A 15,444-nucleotide genomic window follows, 5' to 3' on the forward strand; every position below is an offset into this window, starting at 1 on the left:
AGTGGACCTCCCTGCTCTTTGAACACTGCTGCTGTCATACAATAACTTTGCATTTATATAGCGCCTTTAACACAGCAAAACGTCCCAAGGTGTTTCACAGCAGTGTTATCACCGAGACGTGTGAGATTTTAAAAAATCTATTCTTTCACAGGGTGTGGGTGTCGCTGGCCAGGCCAGCGTTTGTTGCCCACTCCTAATTGCCCTCGAGAAGGTGGTGGTGTTAGATAGATGGGACAGTCAGGTAGGTCTGAAGGAGGGTCTTAAGGAGGAGGAGAGAGGTAGAGATGTTGAGAGGTTCAGGCAGGGAATTCCAGAGCTTAGGACCGATGAGAAGTTTAAAGTTGGTGCATTGTCGGAAGTTTAAAGTTGGTGCATTGTCGGACCAGGAGCCAATGTAGGTCAGTGAGTACAGGGATGATGATAGTTGGTAGGACTCTCACCCTTGACAGAGTGAACGGGATTGGTGTGAGTTAGGATATGGGCTGTAGAGGTTTGAATGGAGGGTGAGAGGCAGGTCAGGAGGGTATTGGCAAACATTGAAATAGTCAAGTCTAGAGGCAACCAAGGCAGGACAAGGGCTTCAGGAAATGAACTGAGGCAGGGCTGAAGGCTGAGTTTAGCACCTTAGTTGAATGTATATTTGAAAGATAACACCTCTAATCTTTTTTGGTGCAGTGCCGGGTTGTCAACTGAGGTGATGTGCTCAAACCTTCTGATTTGGACATGTGAGTCCTACCAAATCGGACACTGGAGTTCAGTAACTTGTTTCTCGTTTGTTTGACAGGGTGAAGAACAGCATGTACCATGCTCTGATATACGCTACCATTTTGGAAATGCAAGCCATGATGACCTTTGAACACGATGATATCATTAGCGCTGGTCACACGATGAAGGAAGCACAGGAGATTTGCCAAAGGTACAGCGGCTGGTGATGGGTGGGTTGGGGCAGGGGGGCGGGGGTGGTGGGTGGAGGTGGGTGGCAGGGGGGGCAGTGAGGGGTGGGTGGAGGTGGGTGTGGTGGGGGAGGGGTGAGTGGAGGTAGGTGGCAGGTGAGGGGTGGGTGGAGGTGGGTGGTGGAGGGGGTGAGGGGTGGGTGGAGGTGTGTGGTGGAGGGAGGGGTGGGTGGAGGTGGGGGGAGGAGAGGTGGGTGGTGGGGGGAGGGGTGGGTGGAGGTGGGTGGCACGGGGGAGGGGTGGGTGGAGGTGGGTGGCAGGGGGAGGGGTGGGTGGAGGTGGGTGGCGGGCAGGTGGGGGAAATGAGTTAAGGGTCTTGGGTCTGTTGGAGGCTTTAGTTACAGTCTGCTGGGGGTCAAAGGTGAGCCGATGTGATGGTGAAAGAGCACGATTATATCCTTATTTATAGCGGAGGTGAAACTATTATTTTCAGAATTTTGTCAAATCATTCCCCCATCATGCCACATCCCCAAAGAGATTGGGGGTTGGGGGTCAAGGCTGCGATTGTCATTGGTGACCTGGAACCAGATGGAGGCCTAGTGGGGTTATGACTGAGGCCAGGAGAGTTGAGATCACAGTGAGAACCAAGAGGACCCCAGTGCACTGGCCTGGGAGTTGACAGTGGTTGAGGTTGAGGTTGTGGAACGTTAGCAGACTGGGGGGGGTGGTGAGATTGTTGCTGGCACTGAGGAGCCAGGTACCGGTCTCTCGTTTAGCACCTCTGGGTGCCACAGGTCACTCCGCAAATGGACGGGGTGGACAGGCAATTGGCTCTGAGGCATCTGTCACCAGGCACAACAGTGAACAATAAATCCAATCGGGAATTCTGGAGATGCTCCTTTACCCAGAGAGCGGTGAGAATGTGGAACTCATGGCCACAGGGAGTGGTGGAATGCATAGCATTGATGCATTAACGGGGGAGCTATATAAACACATGAGGGAGAGAGGAATAGAAGGATATCCCAATAGAGTGAGATGAAGTAGAATGGGAGAGGCTTGCATGGAGCGGTTGGACCAAATGGCCTGTTTCTGAACTCTTCTACAACACCCATGCTTTGTGGAATGAGCTCAGTGTCCCTTTTGTACTTTCTTATCTTAACCACCGAAGTATTTTATCCAAGAACCATTTAGATCCTGAATACAGTAATCTTGTCCCTGACTGTCATTAATTAAATTGAAACGAGGAACAATATCCTCGCCTTTGAATCAGAGGGTTGTGGGTTCATGTCCCACTCCCGGAAACCAAGAACCGTGATTGTACTCGAAGGAGTTGCAATCTGTGACTGTTGATAACTCGAAAGAGTATCCTCCCAGTGAACAGGTGGTGTTCTCTGGGGATGAAGGAACTTGTACTGACTTCGACAGCACGTTTCCCCATCCTGTTGCCGCCCCAGAGCTCTCCCACAGCCACCCTGATGGCAGGCAGAGGCCGTAGCCATTTGGTGCACAGCAAGATCCCACAGGCAGCAATGGGATAAATAACCGTTTGATCTGATTTTTGATGACGTTGGCGGAGGGACGGACGTTGGCCAGGATATGAGGATGCCCTCTCCCTCCTTTTGAATAACAGCAACGGTTAACTTTCCCATCCATCTGGTCTCACAGACACGGCTGGTGTGTAACACCTTGGCTGAAAGTCTGCGAAGTCCCTGAATACCGTGCTGCTAACTGTCAGCCTAGACTAGATGCTCAAGTCTTAGAATAATTGATCATTTTATATTTTTTGCAGTTTTGTTACAGGCTGCTGTCACTCTGGGTCATTCTATTCATTTAATTTGGATAATGTAGACAGCCAGAATTTGAATGTTCCTTGCAGTTCACACCAATGTTGTTTCAAAGCGTCTCATTAGCTCCACTGGCTCTTGTATTTGCCTGAAATTACTTACATACTGATAAGAATGGACTCGTTTCCAGGCGCACCATCATTTTGGCAGAATATGACGATCGTGGGGGTGTGTTACAGTTCACTCAGGGAGTCCCGAGTGGCTGTGGCAATATATGTACGCTTTTACATGCCTGTTGTAGCCTGGAGCTATGGAGCGTGATGGTAGAGGCTCCAATGTTATCTCCATCACGTGGTTGACCAGGAATCTCTCCCACTCTTACAGCCCGCCATTGGCGTGTGTTGGGAGGATTTGCAGGTTGGCCATGTTATGGCCACCAAGTTGTGGGCTGGGACTGAAACCCAGAGCTTCTGGCTCAGAGGCAGGGACACCACCCACTGCGCCATAAGACCCACCTCATGACCATTATACTCACTGACCAATCGCTGTTGCTTTTGATGGAAGGGGGCACGAGGTAACAACGCCAACTTTTGCAACGTGGGTTGAAATGTTCTTGTCCCCGACTATTCTCAGGATCTCCATGGCACTGATCTTTTCCTGGGGGATGGCGCCGTAGACCCCAACAGTCCTCCAGCTCTTATAGTTGACTTTTGCACATTAGACAGCAACCTTCAACAGCACCTTCCAAACCTGTGACCTCTATCACCTAGAAGGACAAGGGCAGCTGATGCATGGGAACACCAGCACCTGGAAGGTCCCCTCCTGACTTGGAAATATATCGCCGTTCCTTCAAAATCAAAATCCTGGAACTCCCTCCCTAACTGCACTGTGAGTGTACCTACACCTCATGGACTGCAGCGGTTCAGGAAGGCAGCTCACCACCACCTTGCCGAGGGCAACTAGGGATGGGGACCAAAGGCTGACCCAGCCAATTTCGATCACATCCAGTGAATGAAAAAAGTTATTCAATTCAACATGGTCTTTGAGTGTGTGCAGAATAGTTTACCCATTTGTGATTGAGTAACTTTTGTAAAAGCTGGACGGAGAGAGGAGTGTGCATGTCAGTTTGTTTCACTGGGTGGGGGGTCGTTGCAGAGGTTGCCCTGATGGGAGGGCATATCACAATTAATGGACAGAAAATCAGCCACACTGAAACAGTCTATGCCCATATGCAGTTAGACCTGGACAACCATTCAGGCTTGGGTCTGATCAGTGGAAAGCAACATTCGTGTCACACAAGTGCCAGGCAATGATCATCTCCAGCAAGAGAGAATCTAACCATCGTCCCTTGACATTCAATGGCATTACTGAATCCCCCACTATCAACATCCTGGGGGTCACCATTGACTAGAAACTGAACTGGACCAGCCATGTAAATACTGTGGCTACAAGAGCAGGTCAGAGGCTAGGAATCCTGTGGTGAGTAACTCACCTCCTGACTCCCCAAAGGCTGTCCACCATCTACAAAGCACAAGGCAGGAGTGTGATGGAATACTCTCCACTTGCCTGGATGAGTGCAGCTAAAAACAACACTCTGGAAGCTTGTCACCATTCAGGACAAAGAAGCCTGCTTGATTGGCACCCCATCCACCACCTTCAACATTTAGTCCCTCCACCACTGATGCACAGGGGGGACAGTGTGTACCCTAGCAAAACTAGAGGCAATGGGAATCAGGAGGAAAACTCTCCACTAGTTGGGCTCGTACCTAGCACAAAGGAAGATGGTTGTGGTTGTTGGAGGTCAGTCATTTCAGCTCCAGGATATCACTGCAGGAGTTCTTCAGGTTAGTGTCCTAGGCCCAACCATCTTCAGCTGCTTCACCAATGGCCTTCCTTCCATCATAAGGTCAGAAGTGAGGATGTTCGCTGATGATTGCACAATGTTCACCATTCGTGACTCCTCAGAGGCTGAATTTGGACATGGACTGCTTCAGCAAGACCTGGACAATATCCAGGTTTGGGCTGACAAGTGGTAACTAACATTCTCGCCGCACAAGTGCCAGGCAATGACCATCTCCAACAAGAGAGGATCTAACCATTGCCCCTTGATGTTCAATGAATCCCCCACCATCAACATCCTGGGGGTTACCACTGACCAGAAACTGAACTGGACTAGCCATATAAATACTGTGGCTATAAGAGCAGGTCAGAGGCTGGGAATCCTGCGACGAGTAACTCACCTCCTGACTCCCCAAAGCCTGTCCACCATCTACAAGGCACAAGTTAGGAGTGTGATGGAATACTCTCCACTTACCTGGATGAGTGCAGCTCCCACAACACTCAAGAAGCTTGACACCATCCAGGACAAAGCAGCCCACTTGATTGGCACCACATCCACAAACATTCACTCCCTCCACCACCGACGCACAGTGGCAGCAGTGTGTACCATCTACAAGATGCACTGCAGGAATTCACCAAGGCTCCTTAGACATCACCTTCCAAACCCACGACCACTACCATCTAGAAAGACAAGGGCAGCAGACACATGGGAACACCACCACCTACAAGTTCCCCTGCAAGTCACTCGCCATCCTGCCTTGGAAATATATCGCTGTTCCTTCACTGTCACTGGGTCAAAATCCTGGAATCCTAACAGCACTGTGGGTGTACCTACACCACATGGACTGCAGCGGTTCAAGAAGGCAGCTCACCACCACCACCTTCTCAAGGGCAATTAGGGATGGGCAACAAATGCTGCCCTAGCCAGCGATGCCCACATCCCATGAAAAAATAAAAAATAACCCTCGCTGGAAATGTCGAATTCGAAAACTGACCCACGGATCTTGAGATCCCTGGTCCGAGAAACTTTTGTTTTTATTCTTTCATGGGATATAGGCTTCAGTGGCAAGGCACGCATTCCTTGCCCATCCCTAATTGCCCTTGAATTGAGTAACTTGCTGGGCCATTTCAGAGGGCACTTAAGAGTCAACCACATTGCTGTGGATCTGGAGTCACATGTAGGCCAGACCAGGTAAGGATGGCAGATTTCCTTCCCCAAAAGATTAGCAATCCAGATGGGTTTTTACAACAACCAATGATACTTTCATGGTCACCATTACTGAGACTAGCTTTATATTCCAGACTTTTATTAACTGAATTTAAATTCCATCAGCTGCTGGGGTGGGATTTGAACTCATGCTCCCAGAACATTAACATGAGCTGCTGGATCTAGCCCACTGACATTGCCAGTATGTCACCATCTCCCATATGGTGGTGGCTTTTATCTTCTCCGGAAAGTTTGACTCCTTTCTGGAACATGTTCCAACTGGTCTAGATCCACGGCTCTCAGTCATTGTCTGGTACCTCAGCCAAGTGCCCATTCCTCATGCAGTGACCGTTGGGATCCATTGAGAAGCCTAACTGAAAGGCCAAGGTTCAAAGTGCAGGAAAGCCCAATGAGATTGTGGAGAGTAGGAAAAGATAGATTGATGGAGGAATTTTTAGGGGACACCAAGGTTGGTTTTTTAAGACATGTCCAGATGTAGGAAGATCAGAAGAAATAGGAGTGTAAGGTCCCTTTGTTGCTGCAACAATGTGCCCAGTCATTACCTCAGGAGAAGGCCTTGTGCCAAGCAGTGTGGCATTTGCCCCTACCCACACCTGGCATCCTTATAGTTACTGTCAATGCCAATATGTGGTATATTGCAGATGACTTTTGCAATGAATTTCACTTTATAGAACCATACAGTGCAGGAGAAGGCCTTTCGGCCTGTCATTGTCTGTGCTAGCTCTTTGAAGGAGCTGTCCTGTTTAGATCTGCACCCCATTAATACACTGGCAAACTTTGGGATCAGTTCCCTTCCCGCACCCACCCACCCTGGCTATCGTGCAGCCTGTGTTTTCCATCCGCTTATCTGACAGACTGTGGACAGGTCACTTCCCAAATGGGGGGGCCTAGTTGTCCTGGTACAAGAACCACAAAGAGTTAACATGCAGGTACAGCAATTAGTTTGGCGTTCCTATCAAGTGGGATGGATTGTAAATAAGGGAAGTCTTGCTCCAGTTGCATTGGTGAGACCACACCTAGAGTAATGTGTACAGTTTTAGTCATCTGACTTAATGAGGGAGATACTTGCATTGGAGGCAGCTCAGAAAAGATTCACCAGGCTGATTCCTGGCCTGAAGGGGTTGTCTTCTGGGGAAAGGTTGAGCAGTTTGGGACCATGTTCATTGCAGTTTAGAAGAATGAGAGGTGATCTCATTGAACTATTTAAGATTCTGAGGAGGCTTGACAGGGTAGTTGTGATGTTTCCCCTCATAGGGGAATCTAGAACTAGGGGGCGCACAGTTTCAAAATAAGGGACCTCCCATTTAAGATGGAGATATGGAGAATTTCTTCCCTTGGGGGGTTGTTAATCTTTGGAATTCTCTTTCTCAGAGAGCAGTGGAGGTTGGGTCAGTGAATATAGTCAGTCAAGGCTGAGTTAAATGTTTTTTTGATCTACGAGGGAGGCAAAGGGTTATGGGGAGACGGGCAGGAACGTGGAGCTGAGGTCACAATCGGATCAGCCACGATCTTGTTGAGCCTGGGCAGAACAGGCTCGAGGGGCCGAATGGCCCTACTCCTGCTCCCATCCTCTTGTGATCTTATGTGTGGCTTGTGCCTGTGGACGCTCCCATTTCGGGAGTGCCCAACTGGAAAGTTTGCCTTAATCGGCCACTTGTTCCCCAACAGGTTTCGGAAGAAGTCGACCGTGGTTGGTTCGCTCTCGAGTCTTGTGACCAAACCAGCCGGTGACCACTTCACAGAAGGTTTGTGTTTGCGCCACTGCTTAGAAAATGAAGCTTTGCGGAGATGAAGCCGCTCATTTCATTTTCCCTACTAATCATTCCAAGGTTACAACAACTTGTATTTATATAGCACCGTTTAAACTTCGTAAACCATCCAAAGATGCTTCTTCGCAGGAGCTTTCATCAGACAATACCCGACACCGAGCCACAGAAGGAAGTATTCCTGCAGGTCACCCAAAGCTCAGTCAGAGAGGTAGGTTTTAACGGAGGGGAGGGAGGTGGAGAGGTTTAGGGAGGGAATTCCAAAGCTTAGGGCCCAGGCAGCTGAAGGCAGGGCCAGTAACGGTGGGGTGATTAAAATCAGGGATGCGCAAGAGGCTGGAATTGGAAAAGCGCAAAAGGAGGCTATTCAGCTTATCGTTTCTGTGCTAGCTCATCAGGTCTCCCTTTAACCGCGATAAATATTCTCTGGTGCTTTCGTTTGTGCCACACAGAGCTGCCACGGGTAAACCCTGAACGGTACGATCGGTGCTGACAGCTCCACTCAGTTGGGAGGAGCCTCGGAGCTGAGCACGACTCTTGTCTTCGTCCAACCCACTTCCCAGGGATACTGAGGCCAATTCCTCACCTGTATCGCTGGCCCCTCTGAGATTTAGCAAACTCCAGCGCCGATTGGAAACCTAGTTGGGCCCAGGGAGGCTTCCATGGAACAGGAGGAGGCCATTCGGCTGCTCAAGCCTGTTCTGCCATTATCATAGTGGTAGTTCAACTCCATTTACCTGCTTTGGTTCCAACACCTTGAATAGTCCAGATGTGCGTAAGGGTAAGTTTGATTAAAAACATCAGGTAGAAAGGAATAGAGGGATACGTTGATAGGGTTAGAAGTAGAGTATAGACCAGATGGGCCTAACAGCCTGTTTCTGATCTGTCAATATTTGGTAATACCCTTGCCTAACAAGCAGTTTCCAACTGAACTGTTCAGCCTCAACACCGACCTGGGGGGCCGGGAGAGAGTTCCAGATTTCCACGCCCCTTTGCGTGGGGTGGTGCTTTTGGACATCTCCCTTAAACAGCACAGCTCAAATTTACAGGCTGTGCCCCGCCCTCCTTCTGGACTGCCCCCATCAGAGGAAATAGTTTCTATCCACCCTTTAATCATCTTAACCACCCTTAATTGGATCATCCCTTAATCTTCTCTACTCAGGGGAATACACGCCCTCGCCTATCCAGCCTGTTGTTATCGTTTGATCAAACTGGTGAACCTGCTCTGCAGCCACTCTGAGGCCAATATATCTTTCCTGGTGCCAGAATTGAGCACAGTGACTTCTTATGTGCTTGATGCAGCTCGAGCATAACCTCTCCCCCTTTTGTAAGCGTATAGTATTCCACATCCGGGACCTCCCCAGAACTCTGTGTCTTGAGTATAAAACTGGGCAATTCACCCACTCGGCTATTAGTGCAGATCAGATATACAATCAAATCTTGGATTGTTCCCTTATTTGCAATCTTCTTTGTTATGGCGATCCAGTCTTTTTTTAAAAAATTTGTTCGTGGGAGGTAGGCATCACTGGCTAGGCCAGAATTTATTGCCCATCCCTAACTACTCTTGAGAAGAAACTGTTGCATTCCATATATTGTAGGAGGCAGGGACAGAGGTGACAATGACAGCCTTTCTATCACAAATAAGATGAGCCAACTGGTCCCCTTTTTTTGCGCTGTGTTAATCTGTTTGTCCATCTCTGTCCCAAAAAAACACCTTCGGCCAAAATAACTTTCCATAATGAAGGTGCACTTCCCTTGTTAAAGATCGATGTGGGTTTATCAAAGTCCACGAATGCAAAATTCAATCCATTGTCTGCACTGCGTTACCGTCTGGCAGCATTGCCAGCAGCCGGGCCAGTGTAATTAATGAGCCTCTGGGACTATCCCAAACTCCGGGCACTCTCCATCAGCCTTCCTGCTCCCATAGCTCTCCGGTGACACCTGCTGGTTGTGTGTGTGTGTGTCAGGAGTGGAGGAGGCTAAGACGCCCCTTTGCCTCTCATTGGGGCAGAGCTTTTGGCTGAACGGGCGGGTGTAAAATGACGCGCGATGGCATCAGACGAGCGTCCCGACGTCATCACGCACTCGTGTGTGATATTGCAGTCCTGCCCGCCGACTGCAATATCACACACGAGTGCGCGATGACCAAGTCCGTAAAATTAACAATTAAATGGAAATTTTCACTTCAGGTGACTCGTCCAGGCGGCCTTTGGATTTTTTATGAAACTTCATCCACGGGCGGGACGAGGTTTCCGACAGGAACTAAGAACAGGACAAAAACGTTCGAATCTCATCGATGACATGGCCCTGCTCATGGGGCAGAGTCACCCTGAGGGGACAAGTTTTTAACATTTTTAAAAATTCTTTTTAAAAAATAAAAAACGTTTGCGGTTTTTTAAAAAAACCTGCAGCTCCTCCTAAGGCAGCTCTGTTCCTTCAGAGAGGGGGGGCGGTTTCAGAGCAGACGCTCGCGCCACATGCACCAACTTCCACGCCCGCCCTCCTCCTGCCCAGGCAGCGCCCAGCATCGCAGCGCACGGTTCATGCTGTCTGGCCGTTAATCGGCCATCGTGAAATCGAGGTCGGAGGACCCGATCGCGGGCAGTGGTCGGCTACGTAACCATCCCCGGGCCCCCTCCCGCCCGTCCGACGAGGTTAAAAATCCTGCCCATAGTCGGAGGTAACCTGACCACTTGGACAACGTATTGGAGAGCGACGGTGGGGTATGCGAGTGGGGAGGAGGGGGGGGTGGCGGTGGGGAGGAAAGGTGGGTGAGGTGGGGTGGGGGGATTAGTGGTGGGGAGGAAACTGCTGAAGGGAAAACAGAAAGTTAATTTTTTTTCAGAAACTCTTTTGGTGAATTTTTTGTTCTAATCGTCTTCAAGGTAAGTGGATCTCGCCACAGGGAAACAAAATGACTCCAACATTGCCCCCCACCCCCCACCAAGATCAGTTGCCCGCCTCCCACCCCCCCGACAAAATCATGTTGAGCACACTTTCGATACAGAGTAAAGCTCCTGCATTCACACCTTCACGAAGAATAGGAGCAGGAGTAGGCTCTGCAGCTCCTTGAGACTGCACCTCCATTACTAACAATGTGCTTCATTCTCAATAAGAGAAGGCAAGTGATTAACATGCCGTAGGGCAACATCTAGGGGCTGGTGACTCATGCAGGAGTTTTTACACTGACCGTGTGATACTCAACTTACTGTGGTTGTATTTTTTTTTTGGAAGAATTGAAGCATTGACTGGGCATCTCGAAGCCAATGAAGTACTTTCTAAGGTGTAGTCACTGTTGGAATATAGGAAACGCAACAGCCAATTTGCACACAGCAAGCTCCCACAAACAGCAATGCGATAACGACCCAGAGAATCTGTTTTTATTTTGTGATGAGGGGTAATTATTGGCCGGGACATTGGGGAGAACTTCTTCAGAATAGTGCCATGGGATTTTTTTTTTACAGCCGGCCGGGCAAGCTGATGGGTCCTCGGTTTAATGGCTCACCCGGCAGTGCAGCATTTCCCTCAGTGCTGCACTTGGGGTGCCTGCCTAGGTTTTTTTGTGTTCAAGCCCTGGAACCAAAAGCTGTGGAAATTGCCAGAGCCCAGGCGATCTTTTTATTTTGCCCGCAAGGCTGTGGGCTACACTGGCAAGGCTGGCATTTATTGCCCAATGCCTGGTTGAGTCGAGAAGTTGGTGATGGGCCTCTGCCCTTCTGAACTGCTGCAAGCGATTGTTGGCGCGACTGGGCCGCTTATTTCACGGGAGGCGAAGAGTTAACGTGATGTGGGACTGGAGTCACTGGGTAGGCCCAGGGGTGGTGGTGATGACAATTCACTTCCCTAAAGGACAACGTTGAACCCAGTTTGGGTTCTTAAGGCATTCGGGAAACTTCCAAGATCATGACTGGGGCAGCCACCCGTGAATTAACAATTCTTAACCACGACACCATCATGGTGCGCCAAATGACTTGTTCCAATCAGAATATAAACAGCAAACACAGGATTGCAAGGGTTAATCGTACCTGCCTGCCTCTGATTAGATGCTTCAATTTGTTTTACAGAGGAAGTCCATGCAGAGGTCTGCTATGCAGAGTGTTTATTGCAGAGAGCGGCCCTCACCTTCTTACAGGTAAGAGTGGGAAACTCATTATCAGATAAAGCAGCCTGATCCAAAGGCAGTGGAAATGCCAATGTCAGCCCTTCCTTTCTGACATTGCACTCTTAAAATATTTTTTCTAATTATAAAGCTTTCGTTTGCCCTCTTAGGTGGATGTAAAAGATCCCACAGCGCTATTCGATGAAGAGCTAAGGCATTCTCCCCGGTGTCCTGGCTAATATCCATCTCTTAAACATCAGCAGAACAAAAGCCCTAGATTACCTGGTCATTATCACATTGCTGTTTGTGGGAGCTTGCTGTGCCCAAATTGGTTGCTGCATTTTCCGACATTACAACAGTGACGACACTTCCAAACTGCCCCCTTAAGCGCTTTAGGTCATCCTGAGGTTGTGAAAGGTGCAAGTTTGTTCTTTAAAGATAACACATATCTAAATGCGCTATTGGTCTATTGCACTCTGCTACAGATACAAGATAACCTAAAGAGAAAACGAACTCACTCATTCAGTGCTGGGTGCTTCTGACCTAGAGCCATACTTGAAAGCATTTTACAATTTGTAAAGTTTCCTGGTCAAGCAGCATTAATTCTGCCCTGTGTGGCTAGGCTTACCTAACAAAGCCTTGGCTTTAGAGGGACACTGATAGTGGCAGAAGATTTCACTGAAGATTAAATGCAAAACAATCATGCCCATATATAAACAGCATATCATCCCAGTTACCGTTAGCCATGTAATTTGGGGGAGACGGTGGTGTAGTGGTAATGTCACTGGGCTAGTAATCTGGTAGGCCCAGGCTAATTCTCTGGCGGGACAGGGTTCAAATCCCACCACGGCAGCTGGTGTAATTTAAATTCAATTAATAAATCTGGAATATAAAAGCTCGCCTCAGTAACGGTGACCATGAAACCATCTTCAATTGTTGTCAGAACCCATCTGGTTCACGAATGTCCCTTTAGGGGAAGGAAATCTGCCATCCTTACCCGGTCTGGCCTACGTGTGACTCCAGACCCACAGCAATGTGGTTGACCCTTAACTGCCCTCTGAAATGGCCCAGCAAGCCACTCAGTTCAAGGGCAATTAGGGATGGGCCACAAATGCTGGTCAGCGATGCCCGTGAAAGAATAAAAATAAAGTAAAACGTGTATTTGTAAATGTGTTATATGGAAATGACATTTTCTCCTGATTTCTTTCTAATCTTTTCTTTTGGGCTATATGCTTTTGTACTGGTCAGCTGCGGGATATTAGTGACAGAGACTTTTGGCCACTCCCTGATTACAGTGAGACGTTAACAGCAATTTTTCTATTTCTTAGGGCCCACCATGACCATGAGGAACTTGATTGAAAATGCCAAATCCATTTGACATACAACCCTAACAATAAGTGATGGAATTGATTTTAACCGAGACTCTTAGAATCTACAGCCATTGATCAAATGCTTTGTCCCACCCAATTCCTAATTAATTAAAAATTATTTCGTGGGATGTGGGCGTCGCTGGCAAGGCCAGCATTTGTTGCCCATCCCTAATCGCCCTTGAACTGAGTGACTTGCTAGGCCACTTCACTGGGCAGTTGAGGGTTTAAAATCTGGGGAGGCGCAAGAGGCCAGAATTGGAGTACAGAAATCTCAGAGGGCTGTCGGGCTGGAGGAGGTTGCAGAGATAAGGAAGGAATCCACCACTAGTCTCACTGCAGTGGGCTCTTCCTATGTGCGTGGCAAGGCAATCATGTACAATCCTATCCAACCTGCAATCCCTATGCACTCCCTTTCCAACTCGTTCATAGACTAGGATCAGGAGATCAAACTTAACATTTTAAAAAAAAATTTGTTCATGGGATGTGGGTGTCGCTGGCTAGGGCAGCACTTATTGCCTATCCCTAATTGCCCTTGAGAACTGAGTGGCCATTTCGGAGGGCATTTAAGAGTCAACTGCATTGCTGTGGATCTGGAGTCACATGTAGGCCAGACCAGGTAAGGAGGGCAGATTTCCTTCCCTAAAGGGCATGAGTGAACCAGATGGGTTTTTAGGACAATCAGTGATCGTTTCGCGAGACTAGCTTTCAATTCCAGATTTATTAACTAAGTTTAAATTCCACCAGCTGCCCACGTCCTCAGAGCATTAACCAGGACCCCTGGATTACTAGACTAGTAACATTTAATAATTCTACCCTCTAAATTACTTGGTTCTTTTACGCATATTAATACAGAAACAGCACAGTTGGTGTGGAATTCTCTCAAAACAAAAACAGAATTACCTGGAAAAACTCAGCAGGTCCGGCAGCATCGGCGGAGAAGAAAAGAGTTGACGTTTCGAGTCCTCATGACCCTTCAGCAGAGAAGGGTCAGAGAATTCTCTCATCCTATCTTTGTGCTTTCAGGATGAGAACATGGTCAGTTTTATCAAGGGTGGAATTAAAGTCAGGAACAGCTTCATGATTTACAAGTGAGTTCAGGTTTTTATTTCCCATTTTACATTTTGTAATTTTCTCCCTTCCCCCACCCACACTCAAAAAAAATTTTTTTTTTTTTTTTTTGGTTTGTTAATTACTATTGCGAAGAGCCCTGGGATACTTTACTCTGTTAAAAGTACCAAACCGTCTTCCGCTTGTGGTTGAAGGCTGAACCGGGGGCCATAGATATGGTATCATCGCAAGTAAATCCAATCGGGAATTCAGGAGAAGTTTCTTTACCCAAAGAGCGGTGGGAATGTGGGACTCGCTACCACAGGGAGCGGTTGAGGCCAATAGTATGGATGCATTTGAGGGCAAGCTGGATAAACACATGAAGGGGAACGGGAGAATATCTTGATGGGTTTAGATGGAGAAGGGGGGGAAGGAGACTTGTAGGAACCGGAGGAGGCCATTCAGCCTCTCGAGCCTGTCCTGCAATTCAATGAGATCACGTGGCCTAACTCCATATACCTGCCTTTGTCCTGTACCCCTTAATACTCCTGGTCAAAAAGACGTTCAGTCTCAGTTTTAAATGTAACAATCAACCTAGCATCAATTGCTATTTGTGGAAGAGAGTTCCAAACTTCTACATCCCCTTTGTGTGTGGAAGTGTTTCCTAATTTCACTCCTGAAAGGTCTGGCTCGAACTTTTAGACCCTGCCCCCCAGGCCTACCCTCCACAGCCAGCAGAAGTAGTTTCTCTGTACCTACCCTATCTATTCCATTTAATGTCCTGAAAATTTTGACCCAATCATTTCTTGGCCTTCTAAATTTTAGGGAATGCAATCCTAATTTGTGTAATCTCTCCTCGTAATTTAACCATTGGAGTCCAAGTATCGTTCTGGTAAGTCAATGCTGTACCCCCTCTAGGCCAACATAGCCTCCCTAAGGTGTTGTGCTCAGAACTACTCTCAGTCCTCCAGGTGCAGTCTAATTAGGGCTTTCTAATAGATCATAAACACCAGCATAGACCATAGAAACCCTGTTTCTGTACTGTAAATACTTTGTAATATAAATGCAAGTCGCTTTATCCTTGGGTGCTGGTTGGAAGACATTGTTCACTCTCTGTTACTTCATGCAAGTTGTCATCCTTCATGTATGAACCTTCGTAGCTTAGTGGGCTTATCGACCACCACGGCATCACAGATAAAAGCTAAATACTACAGATGCTGGAAATCTGAAATAAAAACAGAAAATGCTGGAAAAGCTCAGCAGGTCTGACAGCGTCTGTGGAGAGAGAAACAGAATTAATGTTTCGTTAACTCTGTTTTTTCTCTCTTCATAGATGCTGTCAGACCCGCTGAGTTTTTCCAGCGTTTTCTGTTTTTATCTCGGCATCTCAGCCAGGCTCCATCATGTCATCACCCAGT

The 15,444-nt window shown here is 48.0% G+C and overlaps 1 protein-coding gene across 1 annotated transcript in view; it reads left to right on the plus strand.

Annotated features, from left to right (window-relative positions):
• Nucleotides 1-788: 788 nt before the first annotated feature.
• LOC144668945 (tetratricopeptide repeat protein 39A) overlaps nt 789-15,444 on the plus strand; it is a 42,652-nt gene continuing 27,996 nt past the window's right edge. The window contains exons 1-4 of the mRNA XM_078531439.1: nt 789-916; nt 7,413-7,489; nt 11,575-11,642; nt 14,003-14,067. Of these exons, the coding sequence (XP_078387565.1) occupies nt 798-916; nt 7,413-7,489; nt 11,575-11,642; nt 14,003-14,067 (329 nt within the window). The 5' untranslated portion in view covers nt 789-797. The remainder of the gene's footprint in view (nt 917-7,412; nt 7,490-11,574; nt 11,643-14,002; nt 14,068-15,444) is intronic.

The sequence above is a fragment of the Cetorhinus maximus genome, chromosome 28, assembly GCF_964194155.1.
Source record: "Cetorhinus maximus chromosome 28, sCetMax3.hap1.1, whole genome shotgun sequence".
Taxonomy (NCBI): Eukaryota; Metazoa; Chordata; class Chondrichthyes; order Lamniformes; family Cetorhinidae; genus Cetorhinus; species Cetorhinus maximus.